Source organism: Atractosteus spatula, chromosome 3 (assembly GCF_055471065.1).
Source record: "Atractosteus spatula isolate fAtrSpa1 chromosome 3, fAtrSpa1.hap1, whole genome shotgun sequence".
NCBI classification, from domain to species: Eukaryota; Metazoa; Chordata; class Actinopteri; order Semionotiformes; family Lepisosteidae; genus Atractosteus; species Atractosteus spatula.
Genome location: NC_142708.1, coordinates 11,978,453 through 11,995,733, shown reverse-complemented (window position 1 = coordinate 11,995,733; position 17,281 = coordinate 11,978,453). Strand labels below are relative to the sequence as shown.

At 39.0% G+C, this 17,281-nt stretch overlaps 1 protein-coding gene across 1 annotated transcript; it reads right to left on the bottom strand.

Moving 5' to 3' along the window:
• Window positions 1–437: 437 nt before the first annotated feature.
• Window positions 438–14,680, bottom strand: LOC148837413 (RNA exonuclease 1 homolog). The gene is made up of 17 exons (XM_088912006.1): window positions 14,536–14,680; window positions 11,062–12,677; window positions 10,888–10,986; window positions 10,258–10,272; window positions 9,379–9,592; window positions 8,931–9,070; window positions 8,434–8,574; window positions 8,119–8,233; window positions 7,632–7,700; window positions 7,347–7,487; window positions 6,828–6,941; window positions 6,361–6,434; window positions 4,623–4,733; window positions 4,411–4,526; window positions 4,102–4,240; window positions 2,976–3,096; window positions 438–529 (listed from the first exon to the last, which is right to left on the bottom strand). The coding sequence occupies exons 1-17, from the start codon at window positions 14,678–14,680 to the stop codon at window positions 438–440; spliced, it is 3,462 nt and encodes a 1,153-aa protein (XP_088768132.1).
• Between the last annotated feature and the right edge of the window lie 2,601 nt (window positions 14,681–17,281).

Below are 17,281 nucleotides of genomic sequence, written 5' to 3'. Positions count from 1 at the left end.
TAATTTTGGCCAGTTAAACTTTAAGCACATCTTTTTAAAACTTCTCCTAGACAGAGAGGCTTAGAACTTTAGAAGAAATTAGATGAAATCAGATTTTAGAATGCTAGATGCCAGATTCTAGATCCTGAAGACCAGAGTTAGGAACTCCCACTTTAGAACAAAAAAAATTAGACAAACATGTTCCCAAGCAATACTTAATCACCCTCCCGGAGGGACAGTAAACTGACAAAAACAAAATGGAGTGGAAACAATTTCCCAAAAGATGCTTAACAGCAGGTACAGTACATGTGTAAATGGCATGTTGTATGATCTCTTGTTTCTTTAGAAGATCATTAAACAGCAGAAAATCTCCTGGCAGCATCAGCAACAACAAAACAAAATACAGACAAAAATACTTATACAGTAATGCCATACAGAAGCCTTATTTTACACAGTGATCACCATCTTTTCACTTTTGCATCTTCCTTTACTTGCCACAACATCAATTCCATACAGGCGGTAGCATCTTCACTGGAGTCGTGACCATCAACTGCATCAAAAAGGAAAACAAAACATTAACTTGGCTCTTCAGGATACGAGCTGAGCCTGTAATAACTATGCAGACAATGAAGGGAAACCAGACCAGGATAGATCCAGAAATTTGGAACAGAAGAAGGGATAAAGGTTTTCCCCATTAGGGACACTCCAGTACCATTTTCAGAAGCAAAAGTGAGATAAAAATCTCAAACCTTTACTTTCCATTATTGTTCTTCCATAAAAAAAGTTTCAACAAAAAGTTTGTCAATTTAAAAGTTCATCAGGTGTAGGAATGTTAACCACTGCCTGACAAGTGTCGCTTTGGAATGCCAGTTGTGAAAAGCCATTGCTCTTTAACCTTCAACCTCTCAAATTGTGCCCAATTCAAAAGGTTCAGCCTTCAATTGGTACAAATAACTATATGAATCGCAAAATGAATTGTAGAAGGAAGAGGTTTTTCTGCACAACGCCTTTGTCATCGGACAGAGCTCTGCTCACAGATAAGAGTACAGCAGTAACGCATCAAAGGGGGCCACCCTGGATACTTAGTTATATATGTATAGAGCACGTGATGCACTAGTTTGTAGATTCTCATCCCTCGGCTTCCCCTTGCTCCAGAGCAGGAGGGACAAGGCCAGGATACGTCTTTCCAACAAGGACAGAACAGTTATTGCCCACCAGCAGCAGCTCGGCAAAATTCATCATCCCACGCTACACATGAAAATGTGTAAAACCTGTAATCACGGACGTGCCTTGCAAATCTTGGAAAGCACAAGGTGGAATATGTAGTTCCAGTGTCCATTGCAAAGGAGTCAATTTTACTGGATAAATGTTTATACAGCTAAAATGGCAATGAAAGGCAGAGTCATAGTTATTCCATTTTGATATGGGCTTAGTTCAGCAGCTCTATTTCTAGGTTGATAAAAATCTCTCCTTACTCGTTTCTAGTTGGACGAACAAAGAAACATGGTCCCACTCACTTCATAAACTTTTTAAACGTAGGCCTATAGGAAGGATTTAAAAAAAATGTCATGCCCTTTCAAAGGTGGCCAGACTAGGATAATCATTTTTTACCTCCCCACAGCTATTTCTTCCAGTGCAATGACAAATAGTTGCAGCTGTTTAGGGCTGTATAAACAATATAATTCCTAGCAAGACATCATAAAAAAGGTGGATAGGAAACTGTAAAATCTCATCCAGGAAGTAAAAAAGGCTGAAGTATTGCATTAGAGAGAAAACATGTGTTAAATGTGCTGAGTCAAGAATTGTAATATGAGCATCTTACCATATCAACATAAAATCTCATCTATAGCTCTCAACCACTGGAGAACTCCTTTATACTACCTAAAGCAAAGAAGCCACCCTTCTGAGTGTCTGCGGCATATTTTTGCTCAAAATGTACTAACCCGTTTGAAGTGTCTGAATTTATAGGCCCAATCAGTAAGTGGGTGGTGGTAGGTAGGCTCACCAACACAAAACCCCTGTCAAACTGAAGTGTCAGTCTGTGCTGGTTTTTAAGCAGCAGGTTCAAATTGTATCTACACACCTGTATCTTCTCTTCAGTCTGAGCTGGTCTCCACTGAAATACTTTATTCGAACCACAATGAGCATAATTCCACATAGAACAGCTGTACCCCTAAACATTTGCTTAAATGTTTAATCTGGAAAGGATTCCAGCCTACATTTTCATATTTTCCCATACCTGCCTTCACCTCCTCTTCTAGTACTTCATAAAAAGATTACTACCATTCCATCCCTCATCTTGCAAAATGGGCAGGTTGTAAAGGGGACTGGTATTGCACGGTAATTCAAAGGGTTTCCGCACGACTGCTCTGTGGTTTGATTTTCATTGGCAGTATCACTCTAAGAGGGACCAAGGGCCTAAAAATGTGCCTTAGATAATCCACAGTAAAAAAAATAGTAGAAAGGCCAAAACAACAAAAGGGAATAGTTTATTTTTTTTCAAGCTGAAGCATTGGATAAAATGATTTTAATCTATTTGTTGAAAAAAAAAATCAGTCACCCAAAGAAAAAAAACCCTAGCCAACATTCAACTGTAAACAAAAATGAATTAATCTGAAGACAATCCAGGATTCAGATTCAATCTTTGGAGGTACAGTAGATCCCCCTGTTGTGAAGACATGTAAAGACATTAAGGGCATAAAAGTTCGACAAACCTGTTTTGTCCCTTTTTCTATTAAGTCATTGAACAAAAACAGCATCTGTAGTAAGTGAGCAATAATTAGGATCTATGAAAAAAAGCCGTCTGTAGTGCTTGTTAACTTTAAACAAACCAGAAAATGGGAAGCCACCGGAATTAAACTGTTCAACTACAGTTGAAATTAACAGGAAAACGTAAAGTTAAAATAATGCAAAATCAACTGCTGAGGAACCTGTTCATAAGTCCTAATGTTACAGAAATACTGGAGGAGAGCACTATTTGTTAGTGTAATACCTACCACTTTCCTGTATAATTCTTCTAAGGTAGTCTGCAGTTAGGCTTCTGAGTGATCTCTTGTGTGGCAAACCCAGGCGATGGGGAAATACCACGGCAGTATCAACAATAGTGCTGTGAAGGAGCTGGAACATACAATAGCAATACATTTTGGGGATTTAAACTCCGGTGTTTTATTGTAGTGAAGTGAAATATATCTACCCAGTTTATTTCAGTGGGGTTAAAATTCTAGATCGCGATCTGAGTCTGTTGTTACTAATCAAGGCCACAAATTACAGCAGGCAATCTAGGAGAAATATAGAAATATGGGAAGGGAGGAATATTTGAATGTTCACAACATGGTATCATGAAGTCTTGTAATTTGTTTTATAAGTTTTAGATGGAGGAGAAAAAAATCCAGTTGTGGATTTAGTAAACCAGTTCTGTTTATGTCATGTTGTGTTAATTTATGCACTTCTGGAAGGGCAAAAATGTGTAGTTTTTGGCCAAACCTATGCCCCAATCCCTCCCAAATAAGTTTTACAATTTTTTTTGTAGACTTAAGTGATAAAAAGTAGCAGGTGATAAACCCATTAGTCTGATTGGTTTTCCAACTGACAGAAAAAATAAATTCATCATGCATAATAGTGGTCAACAGAAATGGGCTACGGTGAAAGTTACAGGTTTGTAGCTTGTGTCCAACTAGCATTCAGCAGTGACATCTGCAACACATGCTTTGCAGCAGGTTACAGATAGTCTTGTGGGATTCCATCACATCTCCAAGCCCTAGAAGCCATTCTATCATATCTCCGTCTCCGAGCCCTAGAAGCCATGTCAGCCCACCAATATACAGTGGGGTTCAAGAGGCATAAAAAACTACTTTAACATATTCTGAACTTGCAAAATATTAATTTTGATTAATCTGACCAAGACATTTGATATTTAAAATCTATTTTCTAAAAATATAAATCATATGTTTTTGCTCATTATATTAATTCTGTATTTGTATAAACCAAAAATCTAAGAGATCTAAAAAACTATCTCAACCCAGAATAAATTCTCTGCTTTAAGCAAAATTCAGAAACACTTAATCCTTATCTATAGCAGTTTCTCAAAGTGTGGGGTGGGAAGCATGCAGTGTACTGTCCTACCTTTAGGGCACAAAGGTCATAATCAAAGTTGTGCCCAATTAATATGGTTTCTGCACTGAAAAGGTTCAGCAGCACTGCTTGGACATCACGGATTGAGGTGTTGGTGGTCTTCAAGTCAGCTTCAGTCACCCCTGAAAACCTTTTAACAAGAGAACACACTTCACGTTTACACCAAGAATTCATTCATATTATCCAACAATACATATTTCACAAATAAATGTCATACAACCACAACATATAACATACGCATAACTTCATGAAATCGGCTCATTTAAATGTTATTTGCCATTAAAAAAAAAGTGGTCGTACCTGGTATTGTAGTCAATGACTTCATTGTCCGGTTGAACAAAAGTGTCATAGACAACCTGCAGACTGGAATTTACCACTGTAACCCTGGCTAGTTCCAGGCCTTGGGTTGTATAGCACTAGAAATAGATATTGTATATCTTAACATTAGTGGATACTGAAAAGAAAAGGTTTTAAAACTAAACAACCAAGCCATCAAGTACAGACGTTCTCACCATCTCGCAGTCCACTGCAAACACACCAGGATTTCCACCAGAAGAAACAGGCTTGGAAAAAGTCTTTACAAAGCATTCGAGGTCATCTTTTAGACCATCATGTACATGAAGCTGTAAGGGGGGGGAAAAAAAAACAGAACCTAATATTGCATATTGTCAAGCCTGACCAACAGGGGATATTAAAATTTAAATTTATAAAAGCGCTTGCAAATTTACCAATATGGAAAACAACCCTTTAAATGCTCAAGATAATGAAAAACATACCCTCATTTTCAATACCAATTAAAATCATGTATTCCCCCTCCCATACAAAAATGCTATTCTATAAATGTTAAATGTTTACTCAAAAAATGGTCAACAGCTCTATCAGGAGAGGAATGGTCAAAAGAAGCAGAAAGCTCCATCTCCAATACATGTGGAGCTTTTAGGGAACTGGACGACTCTCCAACTAGTTAAAACCACAGTGCTGAGTGCCTAAGGGTTTTAGATTTTCATTAAAGGCTGGTCTTCAAGACCTTGGTTCTCTGAAAAGGAATGCAGTCATCACTGTTAAGTGCCCTGTTACCGGCATCACTCGGAGACCTTGCACCAGAGCACTGATCTGTGGATACTGGATTTTCAATGAGGCGGTAGCAAGGTAGACCTTGCTGTATTTCATGTGAAGGATAGCAGCTCAAATCAGTATGGTTTGGAAATTCTTAACTGCAGGGATGAGTGGCACCTACTGACAAACCAAAGCCTTTTGAGGCACCATGCTGATGGGTCTCCGATCTCAGTACTGATCAAGTCCAGTGTTCTTAGAAACTGGAAGGCTATAAGGGTGGTAATCCTACTCATAAGTGGAATCCTGTAGAATCTTAACACGCCTTGACATCACACTTTAACCTCCCCATCTATTTCAGCAAGGTGTCAAGATTCATGATCCCTGAGATTATCTTGTTTAGCTCCAAAATCCTACTCGATTATGATCACCCCAGAATAAGAAGTGCACAGGTCTAATATAGTCTTTAGTATATTGAATGCACTCTTGTTCAGTAGGGGATATTGGTTCCTTTTTGTTTTTCACAAGGCTTGACATTCATCAATCAAAACCAGCTTATCACTTTTGCCTGATCAACACACCCAGTGTTTTACTGCATACTCAGTGAATTTCAGTCATGATCAAGGAATCAAAATGACACCGAACTTAACATACACAATCCATATTTGTTAATTTTTCAAAAAAACTTCAAGTGAGAACTTTGTTCCATACGTGTTCAGCTTGTGTTATGATATCACAAGAAGAAGGTTCCACGGTCAAATCGTTGTTTCCTTCCTCCTCTTTTCAGTATGGAATAAACCGGTTACCTGTTCCTTTGCAGCCGACGCATGCCGACACAGCTACCTTCTTGAACTACTTGTGTTATGGTATACTGCTTTGGTTTGGGTACTCTAACTCTAGCAAGTGGTATTTATGATGTCTAAAAAGAACAAATTTAAGGAAGAGGGTTCAACAGTAATATTCTTTTGCAATGTCGATGTTCTCAGTTTTTAATCGTCATTACAAAGACCATTTCAACACTCGGCAAAAGCAACGCTGAGTACTACAGTATATAACTTTTTAAAAGCAATAAGAGGAAAGGAGATATTCACGTCTTTCAAATGTGAAGGTGGAAAAAGAATTACAAATGCCTGTAATCTTCCGGGTTTCTACATTTTCAGTATTGATAACCAGTTAATATCCCCGTACAAAACGTACTTTGAAAACTTGGCATCCAGGAGTTCCTATTGCTCCTTCACAGCAGCTGTATCGGGTATCCATGCCACCAGGAACTAAAAAAAGCAGCGTTGCAATGACAGATTAAATCTTGCTTTCTCATTGCATCACAAAATTACATAAGTAATGCAATTAACTACTTTGAGAAAACTTTCATGATCTGCAGAAAAATGCTACTTCTAGCTTCTTCTGCTGTTTTAAATATATGCGTAAGAATGAAATAGGTGCATAGTCTAACCCACTGAAGGTTTATTTAGTGCTGAAAAACCATGTTTTATTAGGCATTAGGTACAGTAGTAAACAGTGTACTGAGGTTGTGGACCACTTTGACACTTTAGCTAAATCAGGCTAGACCTTGGTAAAGATGAATTTCACAGAGATGACAGACATTTTGCAGCTCTGAAATACATCCATCTGCAAGTGCATTGTGAAGAGTTTCTTTTACTCACTCTTTTTCTTCAGGACTTTTCCAGAGTGGTAGTTACACTCTTCCTTTCGAATATGTTTCCCAGACAGGCTCACAGAATAAGAGGCCCCACACCGACAGCAGATTCGCTTTAAAGCTGAGGATTTCAAATTGTGCTAATAAGTTAGTCATTGGAACCTCTAGTCAAAACAATTTATTGCTACAGTATATAGTTGAAAGAATTGCTTCAGGAGGAGAAAATAAGCTGGCTGAACATCATAAGTTTTGTAAATGCTTCATCTTCCCCCTCACTTGCATCAAAAAGGTTACAAACAAGTTATTTTGGCCATTTGGCCCTCCTAGCCTGTTTGGTAGTTGTAGTTAAATTATCCAATTCTACAATCCCTTAGGTAAAATAACTCCCTCTTCTCAAATTTAAATGCACTTACCTTTAGTTTCAACTTATGCCCTCTGCTTAGTGTTTCAGACTTATGGGTATTCATTTTCCAATTTCTTTAATAAAATTCACAATAATCAAAGCAGGGAAAGAAATGATACCTACGGTCAGTGCTGCCTCTCTTGGTGCTCTGACCATATAGTATAGCAGCACCAGGCTTACTTGGGTGCTGAAAAGGGTAGCCATTCTCTTTCAACATCTCTTCAGACATAACATGCTCCTTCAGTTGCTCATATAATGCTGCATCTAAATGGTGGGGAAAAAAAATAGGAAAAGATCACACATACATTCCTACTAATCACAGCCAGTAAATCGTGCATTCAAATTGGCGCAATGAAGTCTCAATTTAGTTTAGAATGGCATTAAAGTATACATCTTAATAAAACTCACCATTCGTCTGCAGCAGTCCAGGGCTAACAACTGTATTGCCTCTTGATCCTGGGGCACAGGCATCTGTACCTACAGCAGAAAAAAAAATATATATCCAGGAATGCCATGCATTGTAAAAGAATTACAAATGCCTGTAATCTTCTGGGTTTCTACCCAATTTGTGTCCAATGGTGGCAACACATGCTACTAACCCACAACCGTCACAGGATACATTTAATGTTCATTGTGTGGTTTCATTTACCCACCATTCCTATTCAATAAAAATAGAAGTGCACCAGTACATTCTGCCTACAATATGTAACCGTTAACCCATTAAATCAAAAGGCAACTTTTGAGAACAGTTTTTGACATTTTGTGCTTCCAGAGAATTTTTTTACTAAATTCATAGCCACAAAGAGTTGGATTAAAACAAGAAGCAAAATGTAGACAGATATCAATGATTAAGTGATTTCTTCAGTGCATTTACAAACACTATGTATAAACAAACTTTTTATAGAAAGGTTACTCTGGTTCTTCAGCCTCTTGAGAGAGTTCACAGCTATACTGAGGTACTTCAGCTTGTTGGCGCTACGGTCAAACACTGCCTTTTCTTCAGCCAGCGCCTAGGGAAGAGATCATTGTCATCTGCAAAAGTGAGGTATGTCAAAAGTTTAAAGACCTACTGTATACTGAGCACTTAGTTAACGAGGACTATATACCAAATATAACCCAGCCAAATGGTTGGTTGCTGTAAATGATTAGGTACAATACCTATTTAAGGACAGTATTTTATTTTAAAAAATGAAGCAGCCCCAACGCAAACCTTCTCAAATGCCTCGTTGACCGTGAAGGACGTTTTCAGAAATTCCTCCAGGAACTGGTTGACATAACGCTGCCGGACATCGTGTGGTACTTTTGAACTGGCCTCGGCAGGCATCTTTGGTTTTCGTTTGGTGGAAATTGCCTATACAAGCAACAGGTTACCCATCTCCCAACAGGAAAACAACCAAGCTATAATACATGGTGCTCCAATTGTAACTCCAATTGTAACTCCTTAAACAAAATAAATGGAATAAATCCACTGCCACACTACACCACCCCTAGAATATTTGGCTTGCTTTAGCTTTATACAAAAGAGACGAGAGCTATGTTGTTCATGAAAACAGAATTGGACAGTGGTTTACGCTCAGTGTTGTCAGCTATTAAAGAACAATCAACCACCTGAAATTAAATTTAAAAGAAACTGAATCACAGGCCTGGTGGATAATCAAAGAACCTTCCTGAAATTCACAATTCAACCAACTTTACAAAAATGGTGACCTTAGCAGGGGTGTATGACGCAGCACGCGGGGGGGCTGGAACTGGAGTGACTGGTAGGTTTATGTTTCCTTCAGGGATGATAAAGTGCACATTTGTGGTCCAAGGTACTGCCATGCCAATTGGTATGACGTTTAGATGTGCTGGAAGAAGAGTAATTGCACCCGTTAGAATTTTTTTAATCAGTCCCCCCCCCAAATCAAAGACTTATTCATAAAAAAATTTGAGTTTATAGTTGGATATTAAGCAGATACACTTTATTATAACTTTATTATTTATTATACCTAGTTTTATAAACTTACTTCTGAAGGGCCAAGACATTTATTGAAGCTATACTGTAAATATGTCAACCTTTTTATATATAGCCTTAAGCACTGTTTGTGTGCTCAGGTTTTTTTTTATTAGCATTGTATTGCTATACTTCCTTTTCTGGTGAGCCAAAGCAACACACCGGTTTGCACATGAGCAGGCAGAGGTACAGAGGGAACCACCGTGACGGGTTTCTTCTGCCCTGTAGTCGCGGCAACAAAAGCCTGCCCCCCTTTGACAGCTGCCGTCAACACCGAGGCCTGCTGCTGTAAAAGCTGGATTCTGGTTGGATTGGCCAGCTGAGATGGTGCCTCTCTGAATGGAATAACAATCTGTTGCTGCCTGATTTTGTTCGTCTGTCAGAAGACAAAAGGAGAAGTAGTTTAGTACTTTGGGTTCATCCAGCACCAAGATCTGTCAGAAAGCAAATATTAAGTTACTTACAATGTGATCATCCTTCACTGTAAAACAGGTTTGCTGCAATTCAATTGAACATAAGTGAAATGTACTAAAAATTCAACCCACTTATTCTTCAAAGTACAGAGCTGGATAATCCTGCCTATTAAAGACAATTCACACATAGTGTGTATTGTATTAGCCTATCTGCAAAAGTGGAATTGGTTTAGAAAACACAAATCTCATAGTACACGTAACAGGGCAGTTTATGTATGTTGTACCATTATGCACTTTCTGCTATTGTAGCAAACCAGGTTTTTCTTTTCAAGTCATCAGGTTCACCACAGTCTAATAGAAATGGGACCTGAAACAATTTGAGATTTATGCAGTTAAACAGCTTATCAGACATTTGCTTGTAATTGTTCAGAATGCTGGAATTTTGGTATATCTGTTGTTAAAGCTCAAGTTCACAGTCAATTTTCAAAATTTCTTAGAAAACTGCTGCATTCATAACATAAGCAGGATATCTAAGCAACATATTCAGTAAACCTTTTACCCCACACATCAAATGTTAAATACATCAACTAAAAAAGGATTAGAAGAAATAAACTGGGGTATGACATACCACAGCTGATGCTGCCTAAAAGAAAATGAAGTTATTAGACTTCTAAATACCTGAACTATCAGGCGTTACTTGTAGCAATTGTCAATCTTCTAAAGTCTTCTAAACTTTATCACCCCTTGAAGTTGGAGATTGAAGAGCTACAATATGGTACTTCACACTGTTACAGTCTTATCCCTTCTCTGTTCTGAACTCAAAGTGTTTGCTACTTACAGTAAGACCTACAATCACCCACTGAAAACTGCAACATCACAGGAAACATTTAAAATTAGCTGAACACTTCATATTTTGCAACACTTACATACATTATAAACGTAAAGCCTATAAACTGGTTTGCAAATGGCAAATACTTTGAGTTTACGATAAATGGAGCAGCTGTTAGTGACGTAGGCCGCTCTCCCTACACCTCTTGGAATTTGATCCCAGTCGGTTGTGGGCTCCAAGCATGTACAGCACCACTTCCTAGACAGCAGACAACTCTTCCAAACCAAAGTGCCACTGTGCTGTGGCCGAATTCTAGACCACCTAGATTCCCACTCCCACAACTCCGGGTCACCGAGCCCTTCTACACATCATTACACCAAGTACAAATGCTTCACACAAACTTTAAAAAGGACTGCTTAAACACAGTACCTCATTATATTTGGACACATGTGCAACTCTCCGCTTCTGGCCAGGAATCAGGTCAGGTTTCTTCTCCAGTTCGCTTTTACCTACATCGGCGACCTCCACCTAACGAAATTCCAAGACTTATTTCCTCAATCCTGTTCTGTGCTGTGTAACTTGGTAAAATGTTACAAGACTTACAGGTGTGCTTCCACTTGATGGATCTTCTAGTTTGGATTCATTGTCTTCCATAAATATGCGGTAACACTCCTCCATCGGGTCACTATCTGATAAGTCCATATCTAGATCTGAATAATCGGAAGCCAGATCGACTGGGGAATCTTGGCAGGTTGTTGGTTCCACGGGTGTGGGAGTTGCATTGGACAAGCCGCACTCCACTTCACTGGCTGAAGGCTCTGGAACACAAGCTGCAGCCAGCTTTCGCCGAAACTCAAGATCAGCCAAATCGCCAGCAATAGCTGCCTGTTCGGGCTTCTTTTGCTGGCCACTTTCATCGAGACAAAGGCTAGCCGACAGAAGGGCTGGATTGTCCAGCTGTTGCGTTCTCTGGCCTAATGACACGCCCGACGTTGGCTGCAGGCCCGTGTGACATGCATTTGGCATGGTGTTGAACTGTTGAGGTTTGTCCTGATCTTCACATTTAGTTTCCATGACAGAGTTGATTCCAGCAAGGGCCTGCGACTTCAGTGGCTGCATTAACTTTTGTATAACCGAGGATGGCAATGGTAGATGACGGTCTACACTCTCTCTTTGCTTGCTCCTTTCTTGCTCCATGCTCTTCTTCGCCGAGTCCAATTCAGCCTTTTCTTGACTTATTTTGGCTGCAACGGACAAGTTATCATGTTCCTTTTGGGGAGCGTGATTCCAAAGAGAACCAACTAAGGCACACACATATTTTGGTGTTTGAAGAGGTTCATCTTCTTTCAAGCAGGACTTGACATATCGCATTTCATTTTTTCCTGAACACAAGGACTTACTTGCAGCTCCAATGTGCAAGATCTCACCTTCACTCCCTAGGTCTACACCGACAGTAGGTAAAGAAGCTTGACCATCACAGATTTGTGAGATTTCTGCTATAGTAGATGATATACTTGTCTCACACTCTACAACAGGACCTAAGGCATCTTTATACAGGGCTTTTTCTGGTACCTGAGGATCTTCAGAAGTTAGTATTAATTTTTCATTTTCGGTTACCTTACTCTTTTTTGAGGATCTGGGCTTTTTTTCATCGGCCTCCAGAGGTGGGATGTCAATGACGAGGACACCATCATCATCAGACTCCTGCAACTCCAGCTCTGTATTTAACACTTCAGCCTTGCCTTCAACAGTATCCTCTCGCATCCTTTTGTTTCCCCTTCTCTCTTCTTCAAAATGGTACTGTTTGTGGTTCCCCAAATATGCGGAATAGTTGGACAAAGGGTCATATTCTAAATCCGTTCTTGGTTTGGATTTATCAATCACATACTTGCTACTGGCAGAACATGTAGAACTCAAGGTCTGTGAATGACTAGAACTTGTTCGTCTACTTTTGCCATGGTCGTCCATGGGGCTCTCTTCAGAAGGCCGCAGCACGGGGACTGGTTTAGGACAGGAACCAGGCACACTTGCCTTCCCTTGAAGGGTTTTGTAGTGCGACAGTTTCTTCTGCTCCTTTTCAACCTCACATTTGACAGTTTCAATTGCTTTGTTGATCCTTTCGAGCTCCAAAAGGCTGTGATCCTTTTCAGAGAGTGCTGCTGGCTTACTCACACCTCCACCACAAGCCTTGTACTGGGTTATGTGATCTCTTCCAGCTCCTACAGAAAAAAAGGAAAAGCATCTGTTCAGAACAATCTTGTTTCTTAACACTTTATTACAGCTTACTCCTATGCATACAGTATACACTGTCCAAACTCAGTAGAGAAGATGGATATGCAAAAATGAAACTTGCTATTCCCATGTTCTTATTTTATGCTTCTCAGACTAAGTGCTCCACACCTGTCTAATGAGTGCAGTTGTCTCAGCAGGAACTTAATCCAGGTCAATCGCACGGTCTGAGCACACACAGTATCCCTCCCTAGAATGCAAATAATTACGCCATGCAAAGGGAGTAGGTCCTCTTCTGCAGGCTCAGCTAAATCAGCAGAGTTTCACACAAATCTAGACAGGAGGTGGGGCCACCTTTCTTCTGTAACTTGCTCAGTGCCAAGTCCAGTTACACCTACAGGATGTCATGGGATATTGTCCTACCTGCTCATCCACTGGTTGACTTAAAAAGCAAGATTCATTTTGGAAAATAACTTATCCTATTATGTTTTTTCTTTGACATAAAATTAGGCACCTTCCAGTCATTTACTGTCTATATGGGACAGCAATACAGCCTGGACAGAGATTATAGCACACCACCTAATGTACCATAATCCCCACAGAATTAATAAAACACCACACAGATCATTACAGACAATGACTGTCTTCCATCTTCCCATCACAAATGCAACTGGTGCTCTTCACTGGTAATTTGAGAATACACTCTGATCAAGAGCCTTCCTCTTTGAGGCCAATATATTAGTTATAACATGTATGACTACACCAATGAACCACAGATTGCTGCTACTCAGTCACTCCACAGAAACTGCTGTCAACTTTCATGTACTGTACCATCCATTCACTCACAGGTCTTACTGTAGCCAAATAAAACTTGGGAGGGTAGAAACCAAGAGCCCTTTAGATCATAAAACTCATTTGCAGATATTCTTCAAGAGAGAACTACAACCAAGTGAGCACTTGGGACTGAGCAGAATCTTTATTAGTGTACAAAAGTTAATGAAATAGTCCACATTCTCTTATTTCATATTCATGCAAAGACTACTACACTGTGCAATTCAAAACCAAATACTCCTATACAAAAATCTAATTTACTTCATTTAGCCATCTCCACAAGAGCAAAAATAGTAACACTTCTTAGCATACAACACATTCATAGGTTATCTGAGCTCATATGGCCAATACTGCACTATTGCGGACAGAAAATTATACATAACCGCCAGAAGTCTACTACTGTATATATGCTTAAGGGTAAGCAAATACAGCCCAGTTCAGTTAAATGGGACATTAATAGCAGCACATTAACGGTCTGAACCGGAAAAGTAAAAATCAAAGCGGCAGGAGGTTTAATTTCTTACTAAACATCACGCCGTTGCATATGAAAAACGCACTTACTGTACCTAAATGAAAAAACCTCACCTAAAACCAAGCTAAAACTGCCATCCACTTCACATGTTTGGTTTAAAATCGCATTAGGTCTTCTTTTTAACCTTAAAATCTTTCATTTTCTATTCGTTTATCAGTCCTTAAGATACATCTTTAGAAAAACATACTATGAATTGTTACAGCAAGTGTGTGGGTTACTTCTACCGAGCCACCAGTAAACAAATGTCCCAGGTGAAGCTGTCCACAAAGTAAACGATAGCCACTTATTACTACACAGCCATACAAATGAGGGGGTGCCATTCGGATCAAGTCGCGCGTTTGCCTCTGCAGTATCTGCGTGGTCTGAGGATAGGCAGGGAAACAAACCGGCTCTTTCTTTTTTTAGCACCAAAAGCCACTTTTGTTACAGAAAGGCGACGCCTTGCCGGGAATACACTACCGACATTCGTCCGCTTGGCTCCTTACCCGGCGTTCTCGGTGGCAGTGACACGGGCGCCGGCTTTTTGTCGCTCCCTTTGTCATGTCGGTACTGGCAGTACGGCCGCTCGCAGAAGCCGTATCTGAAAACTGGACAGTCTATCTTTTCGAAATACCCTCTTGACGGCAGCATCAACGGCTAACATAGGCCAGGCTTTCAGTTTAGAGTTAACTAGAGAAATGTGGGGCGGGGGGAGGGAAGAAACTTTGCAAAGACCGATTTTATAACCTACAACCTCCCAATTACATTCACTTTTCCCCCGAGGTCGGGGGGCGGCGGCTCCAGGTAGATTTTTTTTTATCTTGGACGGCTGCACTCACGTGATTGGCCATCCTAAACCTACGGGAAAATCAAGACCCAGTTTTTTTGGTAAAGTGGTTGAATTAGTATAAGACTGAAAGTAGCGATGATCAATAATGCGTCTAGAAACAGGCCGCCAAATTTAAAAAAAAAGCCCCAATCCATGAAATTATATTGGTGAACTTCAAGCACCTATTCCTGGCAAAACTGCTAGCATTCGTAAATTGCAGAGTTAGGCACGTAATTTGTTCAATTAAGGGATCTCTGATCCTTGGAGGTTGAAAGACATTAAGATTTGTGTTCTACACGATCTCAAAATTATATTTAACAAGTGACACGTTTAAGTTGAATCGATCAGTTAAATTCTAACTTATTAGAAAGTGATTTAATGATTTGTTACGCAAACTGAGGGACGTGAATCGATCTTCCCGTTCTAGGAATCAGTATTCTTGTCTTGCCAGTGTAACTACTGGTTTGATGTTAAGAAAATTATGTATATTTTCTTCGAGACATGGCAGGTGTCTATATGCAATTTGCACATTTTTTGAATTTGCAGAAAAAGAATGTTAAGAAAGCCACTTTTTCTCAATAAAGTTGGCGCTTTGGTGTGACTCTAGTAAAAAAACTTTGTTAAGTTACATCTAATGTCGTTGTAATTTGTAACGGTTTGCTAGCAGAGTACATTGCTACTTATTTTTCCGTTGTAGATGTAAGGAACGTGATACAACACTTCAGGCCTGCAACGTTTCCATAATATTTAAAGTAATTTATCGACGCACATTCAAGCAATGCAAAAAAAAATCCCTTTGCTTTTGTAAGTGAATTTGTAATTATTTATGCATTAGAACTATATATGTTAAGGTGTATTCGTAAGTGTTACCTCTAAATGCTATATAATATATAAATTATTTAATCAGTTCAACAACCGATAAGTTAGAAAATGCTACAAACTTTGATGGTTCTACTGGGTTCTAACTCGATTGTGTAGTTACGATTTTGTTTGCAAATCATGCCGTATTTCCTGACACCTAAAATCGATTACATTTCACAATAAAATATAAGTCGACTTTGACAAATTACCGCTGAAAACACATTTTGCTGGGGGTTCGTGGCTATACAATAGTCATATTTGTGTAAATTTAACTTTTAAAGATATTGTTCTCGGCGTCCAAACAAAGAAGTCCGTATAATGGTAAATGTTATTCTCTTGTTTGCAAAATTTTACATACACACGTGTAGAGTTAAAAAGAATCCTCTATAGGCTTTAAAGAATTTTGTAACTCATTCAAGCAATACTCTAATTCACTGAAAATATTTTAAAAATAAGCCCGGTGAGTTGGTCTACATGAGTCTTTTAGCATATAAACTTTAATTTATATTTAATGTAACCCCTAACACCACATAACCTCTGTACTACGGACAGTGTCCCCCCGGTTTCATTCACTTGTTGATACCTTGTTGTGTCATGTTGAGACATCTGTATATTTGTATGTATACAGTATACCTCTATTTGTTGTATTTTCCCTTTTTTGTATTTAATTAAAAAAACTTACTGATGGGGGCCCGAGTTATATTACTCAGCTCCCCCCCCCCCCAAAAAAAAAAAAACTGACATTGAACGAACTGAGTTTGCACCTTTTTGTTTTATTTTTTTAATGTTCATGAATAGTAAAGAAATAAACGTGTACATCAGTCGGGGGGTTAAGAATAACTCCCCCCTGCTTTCAAACGTCGGTGCTCCATCTTACAATGATGAAGAAATGATCACCCTATTTATCTAGATACATTTCTATACGATACTAGAATTTGTAGAAGGAAAAAGTACAAAGAAAGGTCAGATATTTTGATTTTATTAGAATACAAAAGTGGTTTGTTGAATCTACTTTTAATACGGTATCGTCAGTCCACCAACCATACTTTATCCGGCTCTCTAAACTTCTTTGAATCCAAAAATCTAAGTTTTAAATCAATACCGGGTTCCACCTAGTGGTTAAAACTTGTTTTACACGAAGAATATGCTTCATAACGGGGTGCCGCTTTATTCTACAGTATCTAGACTGTTCTCTCAAAAATCATTTCGTTTCACAGGCTAAAAGCGATATAACAGCAAAAGAAAAAAAACAATCAAACGCTGAAACATATGAAGTGTTTTGCTCCAGTTTGTCCAGCAACATAAATTAAATCCCAAATTAGAAAATAAAGGCAATCGACGGAGGCTGAATTGTTTTTTTAAAAATTGTAGTCAATCTGAAGAAGTTTAAACGGTGATTGAATTATATCATATGCACTATATCTTACTCTGTGCTATAACATTCCACTCCTTATTGCAGTTGCTGATATAAGGGTTTACAACAGGGGAGTTGCTAAACTGCTGCAAGCCAAGGTCTCTTTCCCTGAAACAAGTTATTTTAAGATCATTTTTTTTTATTTTGA

Coding starts and splice junctions, on each gene's coding strand:
- LOC148837413 (XM_088912006.1), bottom strand. CDS start 14,680: ATGCTGCCGTCAAGAGGGTATTTCGAAAAGATAGACTGTCCAGTTTTC. Junction 7,701..8,118: donor GAGTAACCTTTCTATAAAAA/GTTTGTTTATAC, acceptor TTTCTGCTGTAG/GTACAGATGCCTGTGCCCCA. Junction 4,527..4,622: donor TTGCAGTGGACTGCGAGATG/GTGAGAACGTCT, acceptor ATCTATTTCTAG/TGCTATACAACCCAAGGCCT.